Consider the following 15360-nt stretch of genomic DNA (forward strand, 5'->3'; position numbering starts at 1 on the left):
CCTCTCTGCTTCTGATTTGGAAGGACAAAGTGGGGGGAAGGGAATCCCCTGAACAGCCAGACCTCCCGGCCTTTTGATGAGGGTGCCTTGGAAGTCCCTAGCCCAGGCTCAGTGCAGCTGCGTTCAGGTACCTCTGCAGCCAGACGACACTGCAAGAATCCCACGAGTGCGCTTTCGGCCAGTTATGTCTGGTTATCTGGCTACTCAGTGAGGTACAATGACTGGCTGTGATTATGCTTGTCAGCTAGGCTTTCTTAAGACATTAAGTCTTTTCTGTCGGCACCGAATCATCCAGGCGCTAGATGCAAAGCAGTGTTTACATTTAATCACGGTTAGCGTCATTCTACCGAGAAGCCACAGCAAGGGAACGCTGTACGATACACGTGATGCTGCCTTATGCCAACAGATGCTTGGTCCACCTAACTCAGCTTTATGGACTCTGCTTGAGACCTGGAGAGCTGCTGTTTGTCAGAGGAATACAGCAAAATGGAGGAATCGCAGCCACAGAAATACCCAGATAATGAGAACAAGAAACTGTGACACCCTGCACAAACAATTAACAATTTGTAAAAGAATTTGTAAAATAATTCAGTGAAATTGAATAGAAAAATCCAAATCACATTGTGGATTCTCAATTTTGTCTCCCAAAACTACCTGGCAAAAGAAAAAGAAAAAAAACTATGACAATCATCTCCTATGTATCCCATACCATAATTGCTCCAGGTAGTTTTGTCGCCTGGTAGAGTCCTTTTGGAAAGTCTAACACAGCCACCGCTGCAAAGCTTGGTTTCCATATAGCCACGTTTTAGAAAACAACAACTGTTTTGGCTTTTGTGCAAAAAGGTTTTGGTGGTTGCTAGGGTATGCCACAGCGACATTCGTGAGCGTTTGCTCTAAGACCTCCCCCACCCCGACTTCAATAGTGTGTTCTCGTTTCCTTTTCTTGTGATCCATTAAAACGGAAAGCTGTTAAATCTGCAGTTTGAACTGATAGGTGCTCGTTTTCCACTGGTCGACATCTGCATTCAGCATGGTGCGCTCGGTGAAAGTGACGTGGCCTCCGGCATCGATGAGAATGACGGTGTTTGTCCTGAAAACAAAGAAAAATAGTAAAAAAAAAGTTAGCTCTGTTCTCATCTAGCTTCCCCCCCCAACTTCTCATTCTTTGAGCTTAATTTTTTTTCTTATTCTCCAGCCCACATTGTACACAGAAAAATAAGTCAGGGAGAAAAACCCCACAGCACTACGGTCAAGGACAAAGATGCAAGACCTATTCTGTTTTGTGCTGAAGAATTCAGACCTTTCTGACTTTTACTTCACTGCTGAAATGATCGATTCAACAACCACACAATGCATCTGGGTGATGAATAATATTAACAAGTGAGACAGAGAAGACTAAGGACAAAGCTTTATAAAATTATGCAAGGGATGGAGAACATGGATAGAACAAACAGTTTCTTTCATAATCTTAGAACTCAGGGGCACCGGGGGTGAAATTGACAAGCAATAATATTCAGGATACACAAAGGGAAGTACTTCTTGACTCAATTTGTAATTAAATTGTGGAATTTGCTGCTAGTGGGTGTGATGATGGCCACCAGAATAGATGGCTTTAAAGAGGGACAGCTTCGTCATTGGCTAGTATTATAGAGAACCTTCAGATTTAAAAGAGCTGGTTCTATACCCTCCTTTTCTCTATCATAAGGAGAACTCAAAGCGGCTTGCGATCGCCTTCCTCTACCCACAACAGTCATCCTGTGGGTGGGGCTGAGAGACAGCTGAGAGAACTGTGACTGCCCAAAGGTCTCTCGGCCGAATTCATGTGGAGGAGCAGGGAATCAAACCCGGTTCTCCGGATTAGAGTCCACCGCTCTTAACCACGACACCATGTTGAGGGGGTAAACCTCCTGAGTACCAGTGCTGGGAATCTACATCAGGATGTCATGCCTACATCTGAATCAGGCCTGACCAGAGTCATCTGGGGCAAGGGGGAAGGCTTTGGCCTCTATGCCCTCTTTGTGGGGCCCCCAGGCCAGGGGAATTTGCTGCCACTGGACATGGTCATAGCCACTAACACAAATGTCTTTAAAATGTCTTTTTAAAAAAACATCTGAATGCCAGTGCTAGGAGGGAGAGGGAGGAGAAGAAGAAGAGATTGGATTTATACCCCGCCCTTCACTCGAAGTCTCAGAGCAGCTTACAATCTCCTTCCCTTCCCCTCCCCACAACAGACACCCTGTGAGGTAGGTGGGGCTGAGAGAGCTCTGACAGAAACTGCTCTTGAGATAACAGCTCAGAGAGAGCTGTGACTGTCCCAAGGTCACCCAGCTGGCTGCATTTGGAGGAGTCGGGAATCAAACCCGGTTCTCCCAGATTAGAGCCCGTCGCTCTTAACCACTACACCAAACTGGCTCTCCAAACTGAGGGGAAGGCCTTGGACTCTGTGCTCTGGGTTTTTTTTGGCCCCCTCTAGAGCAACTTGTTTGGCTGATGCATGAAGCAGAATGCTGGAACAGAAGGGCCACTGGTCTGATCCAGCCAGGCTCTCCTTACATGACAAGCTGCCGTAGAAGAGCCAACATCAGAGGGTAGGCATCCCTGGGCAGCTGCTGAGCCGGGGGGGAGGGGCACTGATATGCAGTAGCTTCAACAACACCCTGCCCTCTTTCCCAGTGGTGGTCCTCGGCCCTGCAACAAAGATCCCCTCTCCCCTCCCCTGACATGCAGGCCACCAGTGCGGGTGGAGGCAGAGGCTCTTCCTCTTTCTTCTCTGCTCCTCTGCCAGACAGCGAGGAGACTGCTGCCTGCCACCCTCTGCAGATCATCGTTCCGGAGCAAGCAGGGACAGGGGCAGCTCTTAACAGTGACAGCTGTTTGTTCATCCAAGCAGTCGTGCTGGAATAAGTGGGGCTCCTCTCATTTGCCTGCCTGCTGTCTGTCTAACGGCCGTGCCTGGGGTGGGGGAGTCCACTGAACCAGTACCGTATCAAAGGGCCTCAAACATTGGAGCCAGCCCTGGGCCCTGGCCTGGAAATAAGCTCGACCTGGCAATGATGAAGACGGTATAGAGATGCTCTCCTCCCTGTGCCTGGCCTTGCAACCTTGGATTAATCCAAGCTTCCCTGTGACCCGTGGCAGTTTTTGCAGAATCGCCATTTGCCAGCAACGAACATGGTGATTCGCTGCTTCAGGGCGTTGATACAAAGCGACGTACAACCATTTCGGTGGGTCTGTTTCTTTCTTTACCGCCCACCTCTCCATGCCCGCTGGAACTAGCATCTGAGAAGCAGCGGCTGTCAGGGTAGCTCAACCTTGCTATCACACATGCTGGTGTACTTATAGTAAATCAGTGGATTTAAACCAGTATAAAAGATGAGTAGCCGTGTTAGTCTGCTGTAGCAAGACATGCAGAGTCCTGCGGCACCTTAAAGACAAGGAAATTTATTGTGTCTGTCATAGATGGGACTCGGCTTTGTCAGCTACCTCATGAAGTTCATTCATTGGTCTCTGAGATGGTACAGAGGATTCTTTCTCTTGCTCCCCACTTTGATGCAATGCTATTCGTCCTAGTTTGTACCACTAAAATGACCTCTGAGAAATCATCTACTGTACAGTCAAGTTCAACCAATGCTCCCTCTAAGCTGTGGAGTCTTGTGAGCAAAAATTCTACTCTGTGAGCTACTGGCATTAAAGTTGTGAGAAAGCAATTTGGCTACTGCATAAATTAGTGTGCTCTGGAGCCATCTTTCCTGAGCAAAGACAAAGATCTGTGAGCTGGAGGCTAAAAAACTGTGAGCTAGCTCACACTAACTCAGCTTAGAGGGAACACTGATCATGACCGTCACATTTAGGAGGGATCCAACTACGGATCTGGCCTGAATGGCCCAAGATAGCCCCATCTCGTCAGATCTTGTTGGATCTTGGAAACGAAGCAGCGTTGGCCCTGGCTAGTACTTGGGAGACTACCCAGGAGGTCCAGGGTTGCTACGCAGAGGCAGGAAATGGCAAACCACCTCTGATTGTATCATGCCCTGAAAACCCTATAGGATCAGTGTAATTTGGCTGAGACTTGATGATACTTTCTACTACCGACCACTATGGAATTCCTCTTGTAGGGGCAACTGCTGAAACCCAGTTCTGAGTGATTGTAGAATGCAGCTTGTGATGGGGCAGTCATTCAGACGATAGCAATCCACCCTTTGCCCTTTTCCAGCCTTCTAATGTGCCCACTGACTACCCTAGTCTGGGTGTGCAAAGCTTATTGGGAACATCTGAAAAACAATCTGTTTCGCATCTGACCTTTGCAGGGAAGACTGGCTCCTGAGAAGCTTAACGACAATTAAAATCCTTACCCAAGAACCCAACACTAGTTGTTAGGGAGACATGACAGGGAGGCATGTGAGAGAGATGGATTACTTTTGGGTCCACCATTTTGGACTTGGTTATAATGCCCACACAGTTATGAGAATAAAGAAGTACACTGAACATCAGAAGTCGGCAAAAAGTAGAAAGGAGCCTTAACGGTGCATGGAAACCTCCCTGAACCTTTATTTTACCTGGTTCCATAATTTGGGCAACGGACGCATATAGCCGCATACTTGTCCAGGATGGGGAGGATGTAGTCTTTTCCCTGATCCTCAATGGCAGGGTCTGGCAACTGTCTGGACAGGACAGAAATCAAAGATGATTAAAGGGGAGTCCAGTGGCACCTGAAGACTTCATTTTATTCCAGTGTGAGCTTTATCAAGTGAGAGCCCATTCGGTTAGAAGCAAAACCAAACACAGCATGACTAAACAAAGTCCAGGGGTAACTCAAAAGCTAAGACTTCAATGTGCCACTAGACATTTGTTTGATTTTTCTGCAGAGAATAGCGGAGACATACACTATCTGGCCCTTTGCAATACTGGCTTCCCATACTCCACACGCAAATGCATCTCTCCAGAGAACACTCCTACTGAGAACACTGGACCGCTACACCAAACTGGCTCCTGCAGCAGCAGTCCAGCAGTACAGTAAGTTACTGCAAAAGGCAACAGCAGACTTACAGAAGCTATTGGTCTGCCAAGTGAATGGAGCTCTCCAAACGTTCTCAGAAAGAGCAGCTGCCTCTGCCAGCTGTTGAAGCACTTGCAGGGGAGGACGGAGGGAGGAGGGAATCATGGTGCCTCTGGTTAAAAAAAAAAAAGGACCCATCCTGCTTCACCGCCCACCAGTTCTCTGATGAAGGCCACCCAGTAAGCTTTCGTAAAAGCGGCGGGGACTTGAACCTGGGTCCCGCAGATCCTCAGCCTATCCGCCGTATCCCCGCTGGCTCTCTTTCACCAGAGGGTTTCACCCACACCACTTCTGGGAATATAACTGGGTCATCAAGAATTAACCTGGGATGCAGCCCTTATCCCATGAGGGACTCTGAGTAATTTCTTACACATAATTGCTTTTAGGTCTCATTGGACATATCCGATTTTATCTAAATACCACCTTCCATTGGAGCTATGGGTGATCTCTTATTTATTAGTGGACGTTGACCCTGAAATTACTGTTTCAACTGTGAAGCATCTGGCAATTATAATCTCATTGAAATGTAAATAACTGTGTTACATTGGAGAAGTTTCATCTCGTTACCTGGATTCAGAATTGTTAAACTTTCAACCTGAATCTCTTGGATTTTAATGCTGAATGATAACTAGTTGTGTCTTTTTACTCACTTATTTTATTTTCTAATGTTGCAAACCTAACTTCTTATAACTCATTTTATAGTTTGTAAAAAGCATAGACATTTTAATGTATCCTTACATGATAGATGTATACCTGGCAATTTGTTTTTAAAAATGGCTTGAGACCTTTGGTCACATAAGCTGAAATAAATTGATTGATTGATTTACACCTAGACAAAGCATCCTGCAATGTAGAAATCCACAGGAATCATTAGTAATCTAATTCTGTGAAGGCAAACCGTGATGCCAGAAACCAGTCCTTCGATCGAACTTCAAGGTGCTAGTGTTCATGTGCTCTATCAATCCATCTATTTCTCTCTTTCGCCACCAATATGTGTTCCTGCAAACCTGAGTTTTGGCTTTAGCCCAACAGACTAAAAATAATGATGAATTATTTTTTAAAAAAATCAACCCAAACCATCTATTTCTTGCAGACAATGAGCTGAATTGCATCTTAATCCTAGTTAAGAGTCCGCTGGCTCTGTGCCTTCTGCCTCCCATCGCATATTAAGAGTTATGATTCAATTATGAACAAAGGATCCCAGTAAGTCAGAGAGATGCCACTCAGGCAAAATTATATATATATCTAAATAAAAAGACAGGGAAGGGAGCTAAATATGGATCTATATTCTATAGGACACCTCTTGGGGGGGCTGTTTTTCATATAACGATCTACTTCTAATGAGAAGGAGTTTATAAGGAAAGTTATTAAAGTAAATGGTTATGATGCATCTCTGGCTTTATTAATGCAGGCGTCTAAAGAATTAAGTTTGTGCAGCTGGAGAACAAAATGGCTTCTGAGATTACAGAAACTGGCCGGCCATGCAAGTGGTTTGTGTTCCTCCACGCTAAAGACTCTGGGCTGAACTACAGGGGATACTGGGGAATATGTGAGTGGATCTCCCTGGCAGCTCAAAAAGCAGGCATGGGTAGAATAGGAGGAGGTCAGGGTTGGGGAATTTCACCCTCCCCCCCATACACATATTTTAAACTCTTTCCTTCTACCATGTCATTATCCGCAATCAAAACTAGTCTCCCTCCTGCAGACTGCTTTTAGTTCTGGTAAGGTACAAGAGATAGGTACAATGCAGGTATCGGTCTCCCCCCGCCCCCATCAGAGCTAAAAACAACCATGAGGAGGATTCAGTTGGAGAAATAGTACAGATGTGTGCAGGGGGAGAAGGTGTTAGAACTTCCCCAGTGCCACAGCCTTGACCCATATCCTCCCCCAATACCCCAGCTGCTTTGTGAAGATCAAAGATATCACAGAGTCAAGGACATCCGTGTGTAATTTACCCTCGTTGATTGAACCCAAACTTTACATCTGACTGTGGCTTGCACTAACCACAGTTTAGAGTCCAAACAATTATGGGAGCTTCCAAGCATCCAACAGACAAGCCGTGTCTTAGAACTGGCACATCAGCTTTGTTTTTTGTCCTCTTGGCACTCAACTCAGCTTCCCTCTCACCTCTAGGGTGCAACAGTCTCTGGAAGTGACGCAACTGGTTTGTCAATTCAGACACTGCACCAAACTCTAGCTAGGTTTCCTTAACCCAGGTTGCTGTGTGTCTGAACTGAGTCAGTGGAAGACGGCACATATTCCTGGGCAGAATTTCGCTAAGGACAGCCTCTCTTGGCACGAGCCCATGAGTCAACTTTACTTGGCACAGCAACCCTTGGTGACCGTGGTACCCCTTGACATTGTTAACACTTTAAGAATTGATACGATATTTTGCTTTTTTGGGTTGTGGTCTCTTAAATGGGTGTTACAAACGTTGTGGTTTTTTATGTTTTCAATTAATTAATTATTCCTTGAATAATTCAATTAATTATTCCTTGAATAATTCAGTTAATTATTCCTTGAATGTTTTTAACTGTTTGATAGCAGCTTTAGGTCCCAGATACCTGGGAGGAAGGCAGACATTAGAATATTTTAAATGCATAAAGAGAATTTGGTAAATCTGGATCTCAAACACTGAAGCACCAAAAAACAAAACAAAATACCCCAGTCTCTTTGGAGAACTGAATTTCACTCCCAAACATTATTGTTCCCAGCAAAATGCTGGTTTTGTAAGCAACTGGCAGATGGCTAGAAAGACCAGATGCTGAAGGAAGATACGAGAGAGTGTCCTTACGGGTCTTGGTTGTTCATGACGTTAATGAGCTCTTGCACCAGGTCTTCTTTGGTGAGGTCTTGACTGCGCTTGACAACATCTGTGAAGAGGTGCTTTCCAAACTGAAGCTTCTTCCATGGAGTATCCAGCAGAGAATTGCTCAAGCCATAAACCCCTGGGAGAGAAAAAATAAATAAATTTTAAGAGCTGCAATATACTTTGCTGAATTCACTGCAGACATGAGGAGAAGAATAATGTTGGGGTCGCCAGGAGGAGGATGAGAACAAAATTCAAGAATGTCATGATGACACAGGTGAGGGGCGGGGAGGAGGAGGAGGAGGATGTGGGCAAGACAAGGGATTCGTTTTCATGTGATATTTGGGTTTGTCCTGATGCCCCCCGGTCAGCCCAACGTCGTCAGACTTTGGAAACTAAGGAGGGTTGGCCCTGGTTAGTACTTGGATGGGGGACCGCCAAGGAAGTCCAGGGTTGCTGTGCAGAGGCAGGAAATGGCAAATCTTCTCTGTCTCTTGCCTTGAAAACCCTATGGGGTCGTCATATATTAAAAATATATCATTTCTTAATACAGGAGATTGTTTGGGATGATATAGTGTTCTGCCATAGAACTTATTAGAGGAAACCATACTGCTACATTTTTTTATCATAAGTTTCAGGAGGTAAATTAGATGTATGGAAAGCTAATTTACTCAAGATAAAATATTCCCAAATTTGGGAGTGCCATTGTTGAATTGTAGGTATTTGTTTGTCCATTTTATGGCTACTGATGTCCTAGCTGCTGATAACTATATTGTGATAAGTTCTGCCTTCTGTGTTCTTTTTCTACCATCTGACCATTTATTAAAGAGAAGAGCTTTGGGCGTAATAGGTAAGTCCATGTAAGTTATTTCATTTGAACAAAGTTAGAGTCCAGTGGCACCTTTAAGACAAAGAAAGTTTTATTCAAGGTATTTCAAGGTGTGAGCTTTTGTATGCATGCACACTTCGCCAGACAACAAAATGGAATTACAGATCATACTTGTATATATACAGGGTGGCTTGTTAAATTAGCATGCAAAAATAGTGAAGTGTTTTTTAACAGATAAAAAAGAATGACACGCTTGGTTTCTGGTTATCATCTGTTTGGGTCCAACTTGGGGGGGGGGGAACAACATAGGTAATAAATATGTCAGAACTGGAGATTGATGTACCCTAAATTGTGAGAATTCAGTCATTAAATCCCATCCATGTCATTTCTATTTCATTTATTTGTCTATTTCATGTTATTTCATGTAGTTGTCTTACTATCTGTATCCAAAATTCCCTAATAAATTTGTACTGCCACCAACAGTGTATAAAGTCTGCTCCCCCCCATCATTGTTCCTGCAGTAAGGACTACTGTCCTTATTAATTTGGTGCAATATAGTGGGTGGCATATACCATCTGGTTAATAATTTTAATGTTTGTAATCGTACTGCAAAGGTTTTTGAATTTAAGCTAGTCGAATTCCACATTATATTCCATTCGTCTTCAGTTAGTGTTCTTTCCAAATCCCTATGCCATTGTTTTTGATATAACATCATTATACATTTTTCCATGGCATGCAAATAAATAACGCGTGTAACATCAGATAAGGAACAAGAGGGCTTAGGAAAGTACGCAAGCTAACTTTTAAAAGGAACTGCACTACTGGCAGACGTGCCGCTCCTTTGAGTACGTACTGCATATTAATAGAAAGGCAGGACAGGAAAAAAACCCTTGGATAAAAATTTATATTAAATCCCCCAAAGGTACTACTGTCATCCTAAAATGAGCTACCCCCTTCTAAGCCCATTTATTTCAATTGACTTAGAAAGGCATAGCTCTATCGAGGATGGCACTTCTAGCCCCTGCTTTGTTTTACACAGGCCCCGGTCACACAGGCCAGATAACGCCGGGGTGTGTGTGTGTTTGTGGCTATTTGTGCCGTCGCAAGTTGACCCGCCACTACGCAATCAGACACGATGGTGGTGAACTGGGTGGTTTTTTTGGCGGCGTGTGCTCCCGGCGTGCTTCAACGAGGCAAGAGGAGCGCGCTGGAGCGATCAGACGGAGGACATCCGTCTGCGGCCCGTCGCAAACGCTTGATAGTGGACTTTTGCTGGTACTTTTTAACCCTGGATCTTTGGCCGGACAAGACGGTATGGCGACGGGTTCGCGATGCTTACCAGATGTGCCTGTTCGATCGCGCCCTTAAAATCTGCCCGGCATTCGTGAGTATCCTGCAGCAAATTCTGCGTGTGACCGGACCCTTAGTTCTTTTTCTGTCTGTGTTGTTACTTGCCCTGATTCTCTGGGAATTCAGTGGGTTAAAAAGCCAAGTCAATAAGAAATAAACAAAATAAATACTTTTCTCTGGCCAGGGCACTTGTTTGTAAATGATAGGAAGACAGCGGAGAACAGTGAAGAGGCCAAGTTTGAAGATGACACACCACATTAATTCAGGGATGGCAGACATAAAGATAGGAAGAAACTGTGAAAGGAATTCTCCACATTGGGTAGACAGGCAACCAACTGACAAATGAGGTTCAAATGGAAGCAAATATGAAGTGATGCACACTGGGGTTAAATATCTTGCCTTCCCATGTTCACCAGCGGAGTCTGAGCTAAGCGGGAATGAGATTTGGGGGTCATGGTGGTGCAGTGAAAATGCTGACAGTGTGTAGCAGTGACTGGATCTGGATGACCCAGACTAACCCGATCTCATTGGATCTTATAAGCTAAGCAGGGTGGGCCCTGGTTAGTATTTGGATGGGAGACCACCAAGGAAGTCCAGGGTTCCTACGCAGAGGAAGTCAGTGGGAAACCACCTCTGAATGTCTCCTGCCTTGAAAACCCTTCGGTTTTGATTTGACAGCAGTTTCCACCGCCAATGTGCAGCAAAACTCCATGCTGGGGGTTATCAGAAAAGGGACTGGAAATAAAGCCACTTGCCTTTATATCTATGATGTGGCAGGATTTGGAATATTTTGTACAGTCTGGCTCACCCTACTCTGTTAACAACTACTGGCTATGGCCAGGAACCTCCCACAACCAGAAAATGTTATCAGCTGTGACCACCATTTTAATATTTATGATGATGTTTTAAATTGGAATTTTATTGTATTAACTAATATATTTTGTATAAATGGAGTGTTGTTACCTGCCCTGAGCCTGCCTTTGGGAAGGGCGGGCTATAAATGTGAATGAATGAATGAATGAATGAATGAATGAATGAATGAATGGGTAGCTTAGAACTGGAAGAAAATTCAGAAAGGGCAACCAAAATGCAGAAGGTGTGGAGCCCCTCTAATACAAGGGAAGGGTGGGACAGTGATCTTCAGCATGGTATGATGGGTCCAGCCATCCTCCAAGGACTCTTCCTCCAACTTAAGTGGCTTGTCCTCCAACTTTAGACAGAAGGAAAGGTGGGGTATAAACATTTCAATCAATAAATAAACAAACTTTGCTCATTGGAGTGGTAGGATAGGGGTAGGGCCCACACTGGTGCCAGGGGGCACTGTGGCACCCTCAAATGTGTTTGCTGGCACCGACCTGCTTCTCCAAAACCCCTTCTTTTCCAAAGCAAAGGACCAGGCTGGCTTTCTTGCCCCTCACTAGAGCGAAGGGTTGTTTCAGAAAGTCCCAGGAGGTATCACTTCTTGGTCTGCAGGGAGTGCCCATTCAGGAATAGCTGGCCTCATCCTAAGAGGATGTCCTTATGATACGAGACTTAAAGCTCTCCCCTGGGTTTGTTGTGGCCTGGGGGCGTGGGAACAGGTATACTTTTCCTCTATACATTTTGTGCATTTCTAGGTTTTCCTATTCTCTTATTTATTCAAAACATTTTTATGCCGCCTTTCCACCCAATCAGGGCCCTCAAGGCGGCAAACAGAAGAACATGGAAACATTTTAAAAATACAATTAAAATCATAACACTCAATCAAAGACACAAAACTAACAAGCCACCTTAACAATAACAGCAAAACAAGCACTTATTGTGGAATTGCGAATTGGTTTTAATACTGTTTTAAATGGTTTATTGTACTTTTTAAAATGTTTTTCGGTGATTTTATGTAAGCCGCCCAGAGCCGGCCTTGGCTGGGAGGGCGGGGTACAATTTATTCATTAATTAATTATTTTAGATTCATATCCCGCCTTGCCTTGAAGAATAAATAAATAAGGAAGCATATCACCAACAGCCTCACCCTCCCATCTGCAAAATGGAACCCAATGCGATACCGGCACATTGCTGTCACAGATGGCAAAACACCAGTCTGTGCATGTGAAAAAGGGTACAATGACTGAGCTAATGAAAGCTTGCAAAGCATCCAACGGATCAGTCCCAATATCCTACTACATCATTCACTGTAAAACAAAAGAAGTCATCTTCTCTAGCAGGTTTCAGCCGAAGCTCTCCTTCACTGCTTACTTTGCATGGCAGAAATAGGGGAATGCACAGTGCAAGGACATGGGAAATTGTGGTACCACCGGCTATTGGAGGATGGGGTGGGATGGAAGGGGAGGAGAAGAGGAGGGAGGCTCAGCACGGGGCTAGTGCTTTCAGCAGCAGTCCAGTCCTGTGATCACTAGAAGATTCGCTTCCGCTCTTATCTGCATGCATCTCTTGGTTCAGGCCGTGTGCTAGAGATTACTTTACACACCGGTAACCATCTGTTTGCATGAGAACATCACGCATTCTGTTATTAGATCTCCCCGAGATTCATCCACAGACATGTTTGTTTTCGCCAGTCAATTAGTTGGAAGACGATTTTCTTTATTTAAAAAAAAACCGTGAAAGGATAAATATTTTAAATGGGTTAAAAGACAGCTGTTGCTTTGCAATGAGAAGGTGAAGAAAAGACGCCCTTGTATACCACCCCTTCTTGTACTGCTGATGATTCACCGGCTGGCCTCCCCAATCACATTCCCCTTCAACCTTGCTACAGGAACTTTTGTCAGCCCAGAAAAACAACAGATTCAAGACCTTCCAAGTGTAGCTAGTAGCTTGTTCACAGGTGGAGAAAAGACAATGCATGACTGCCTTTTACACAGAAACGGGAAAAGTATGAGCTGACCCTGAGGACTCCTTTGGGTGACACTTTACCTGCATGGATGTATGTGGAAGGTTAGGGTTAGGTCCACATTAACACCATTATGTGTGGAAGATCATGCATGCATCTTCTCCCCCTGGTCCTCTTAATGACCTCGGGACAGATGCTCTAAGTCTACACTATCTCACAGGTTTGTTGAAAGGATATAATGGAGAGGGGACCATGTATACCATCCTGTTCTCCTTGAAGGGCAGGAGGAATAAATATATGATTATTAATAATAAAAGGTTATTTTTTGCTACCTTGGGATGGTGTCATTCACAGTTGTCATATTACAGCTGCATGGGATCTTTGCATACATTTACTCCCACACCCCTACACGCTCATGTTGGTTCCAAAATCACAACCAATGAGTCAAAACAACAACTGGCTAACTACTTAGCTATCTTTGGCTGGAAGACAGAGAATATATGGAGAGCCGTGCGGGATCAGACCCAAGGCCCATCTGGTCCGGCATTCTGTTCACACAGGGGCCAACCAGCTGCCTCTAGAAAGCCCACAAAGAGGAAGTCTGCAACAGCATCATCCTGCCTGTGCTCCCCAGCCAGCTGGTATAAAGAGGGATGCTGCCTCTAGTATCGGAGGGAGTTGATATCCATCACGGCTGGTAGCCTTTGATAGCCCGTTCTTCCATGAATTTTTCCACTCCCCTTCTAAAGCTCTCCAAGTTGGTGGCCATGACCACATCCTGTGGCAGTGAGTTCCACAGGAACTATACGCTGCCTGAAGAAATACTTCGTTCTGTCTGTCCTTCAGTGGATGACCCCGGGTTCTAGTATTATGGGAGAGGGAGAAAAGTTTCTACCTGACCACTCTCTACACTCCATGCATAATTTTATAAGCCTCTATCATGTCTCCCGCTACTCGCCTTTTTTCTAGGCCAAACAGCCCTAAGCATTTTAACCGATCCTCACAGGGCAGCTGCTCAGGCCCCCTGATCATTTTGGTTGCTCTTTTCTGCACCTTTTCAAGCTCTGCAATGTCCCTTTTCAGGTGCAGTGACCAGAACTGTACACAATATTCCAAGTGGGGTCTCGTGGTAGAAATTACTGACTGGTTGCATTTTGTATTTTTTTACCACACATTTCAGACTCCTCCCTACCCTCCAGAGTGACATAGTTTTTAAAAAGGTGAAGGTCTGTATTAATCATTTATTTTAATAACTGGCATCCCACCCTCTCCGTAAAAGCACTTGCGGTGGCTTACAATATTCCATTGAGAAAGGTAAAATATTTTAAAAGTCAAAGCCCAAGCAACATATAAAAACACTCCAAAGCGGCGCCATTCAAAGCAGCAATGAACACTAAAATGAGAAGGAAAAAACACTCCAAAGCAGGTGGGATCAAAAAAAGGCTTTGAAAACAACAATGAGGGGGGGGGAATGAAAGCAAGAGAAAGTCAACTGCAAGCAAAAGGAGAGGTGACCATACACATGAACACACGGAGGCTGCCTTCTACTGAATCAGATCATTGTTCCGCCAAGGTCAGTGTTGTCTATTCAAACTGGCAGCGGTTCTCCAGGGCCTCAGGCAGAGAGCTTTCCCATCACCTACAGTCAGTCCCTTTAACTGGAGATGCCGGGGATTGAACTTGGGACCTTCTGCATGTCAAGCAGATGCTCTATCACTGAGCCACGGCCCCTCCTCGAAAGCTTACTTGAAGGCTCTGTGGAGGAAGACAGTTATCGAGAAACAATCTTCTTTCTTGAAAGAACTGCCACACGAGCATTGTCCAACGTACAAATCTACTCCCAAAGGGTGCACTTTGCGGCAGCTGTTCTACCCTGCCGTGACACCTCTGGGCAAAGACAGGCAACCACTGAGTGAGGGGCAGCTTTTCACGGCCTGCACACACACACAAAAGTGCTCTGGAGATCATTCACCCCAGGTAATAAACTATCTCGCCAAGAGACAAGGAAAGCTGTACCACTAAGAACATAAGAGATGCCAATGTTGGATCAGGCCAACGGCCCATCCAGTCCTACACTCTGTCACACAGTGGCCAAAAATACCAGGGGCCATCTCGTGCTTCCTTGGAGCAATGGCTCTCCAAGATCTCAGGAGAGTCTTCCCTAACACCTGCTACCTGAGATCCTTCCGCCAGAGGTGCAACTGTTCTTCGCGAAGGTCTTTTTAACTCTCCACTGGTGATTTAAAGAAAGGATTCTATGGGGTTATTCAGTACCTTTTGGAGTCTCACAAGGGACAGGGGGTAAGCATATGCCGGTGGGGGACAGCATTAGTTATTGGGGGGACAGCACTATTTATCTAAGGAGAGTCTACCCGGTCTTTTAGGAGGGCAGGCAGCATGGTACAGCCCACTAGTGTCAGATACGTAGGTTCGCCAACTCCGGATTCGGAAACATTCGGAGACTTGAGGGCGGAGCCTCGGAGAGTGGGGTT

General features: G+C 45.1%; 1 protein-coding gene across 2 annotated transcripts in view; it reads right to left on the reverse strand.

Annotated features, from left to right (window-relative positions):
- Positions 1–739: 739 nt before the first annotated feature.
- TANGO2 (transport and golgi organization 2 homolog) overlaps positions 740–15360 on the reverse strand; it is a 116702-nt gene continuing 102081 nt past the window's right edge. For both annotated transcript variants that reach the window (XM_015423785.1, XM_015423786.1), the window contains exons 7-9: positions 7851–8004; positions 4557–4661; positions 740–1090 (exon numbers count right to left, since the gene is read on the reverse strand). In XM_015423785.1, coding sequence (XP_015279271.1) covers positions 970–1090; positions 4557–4661; positions 7851–8004 — 380 coding nt within the window. In that variant the 3' untranslated portion in view covers positions 740–969. The remainder of the gene's footprint in view (positions 1091–4556; positions 4662–7850; positions 8005–15360) is intronic.

The sequence above is a fragment of the Gekko japonicus genome, unplaced genomic scaffold (assembly GCF_001447785.1).
Source record: "Gekko japonicus isolate JY-2015 unplaced genomic scaffold, Gekko_japonicus_V1.1 scaffold137, whole genome shotgun sequence".
Classification (NCBI taxonomy): Eukaryota; Metazoa; Chordata; class Lepidosauria; order Squamata; family Gekkonidae; genus Gekko; species Gekko japonicus.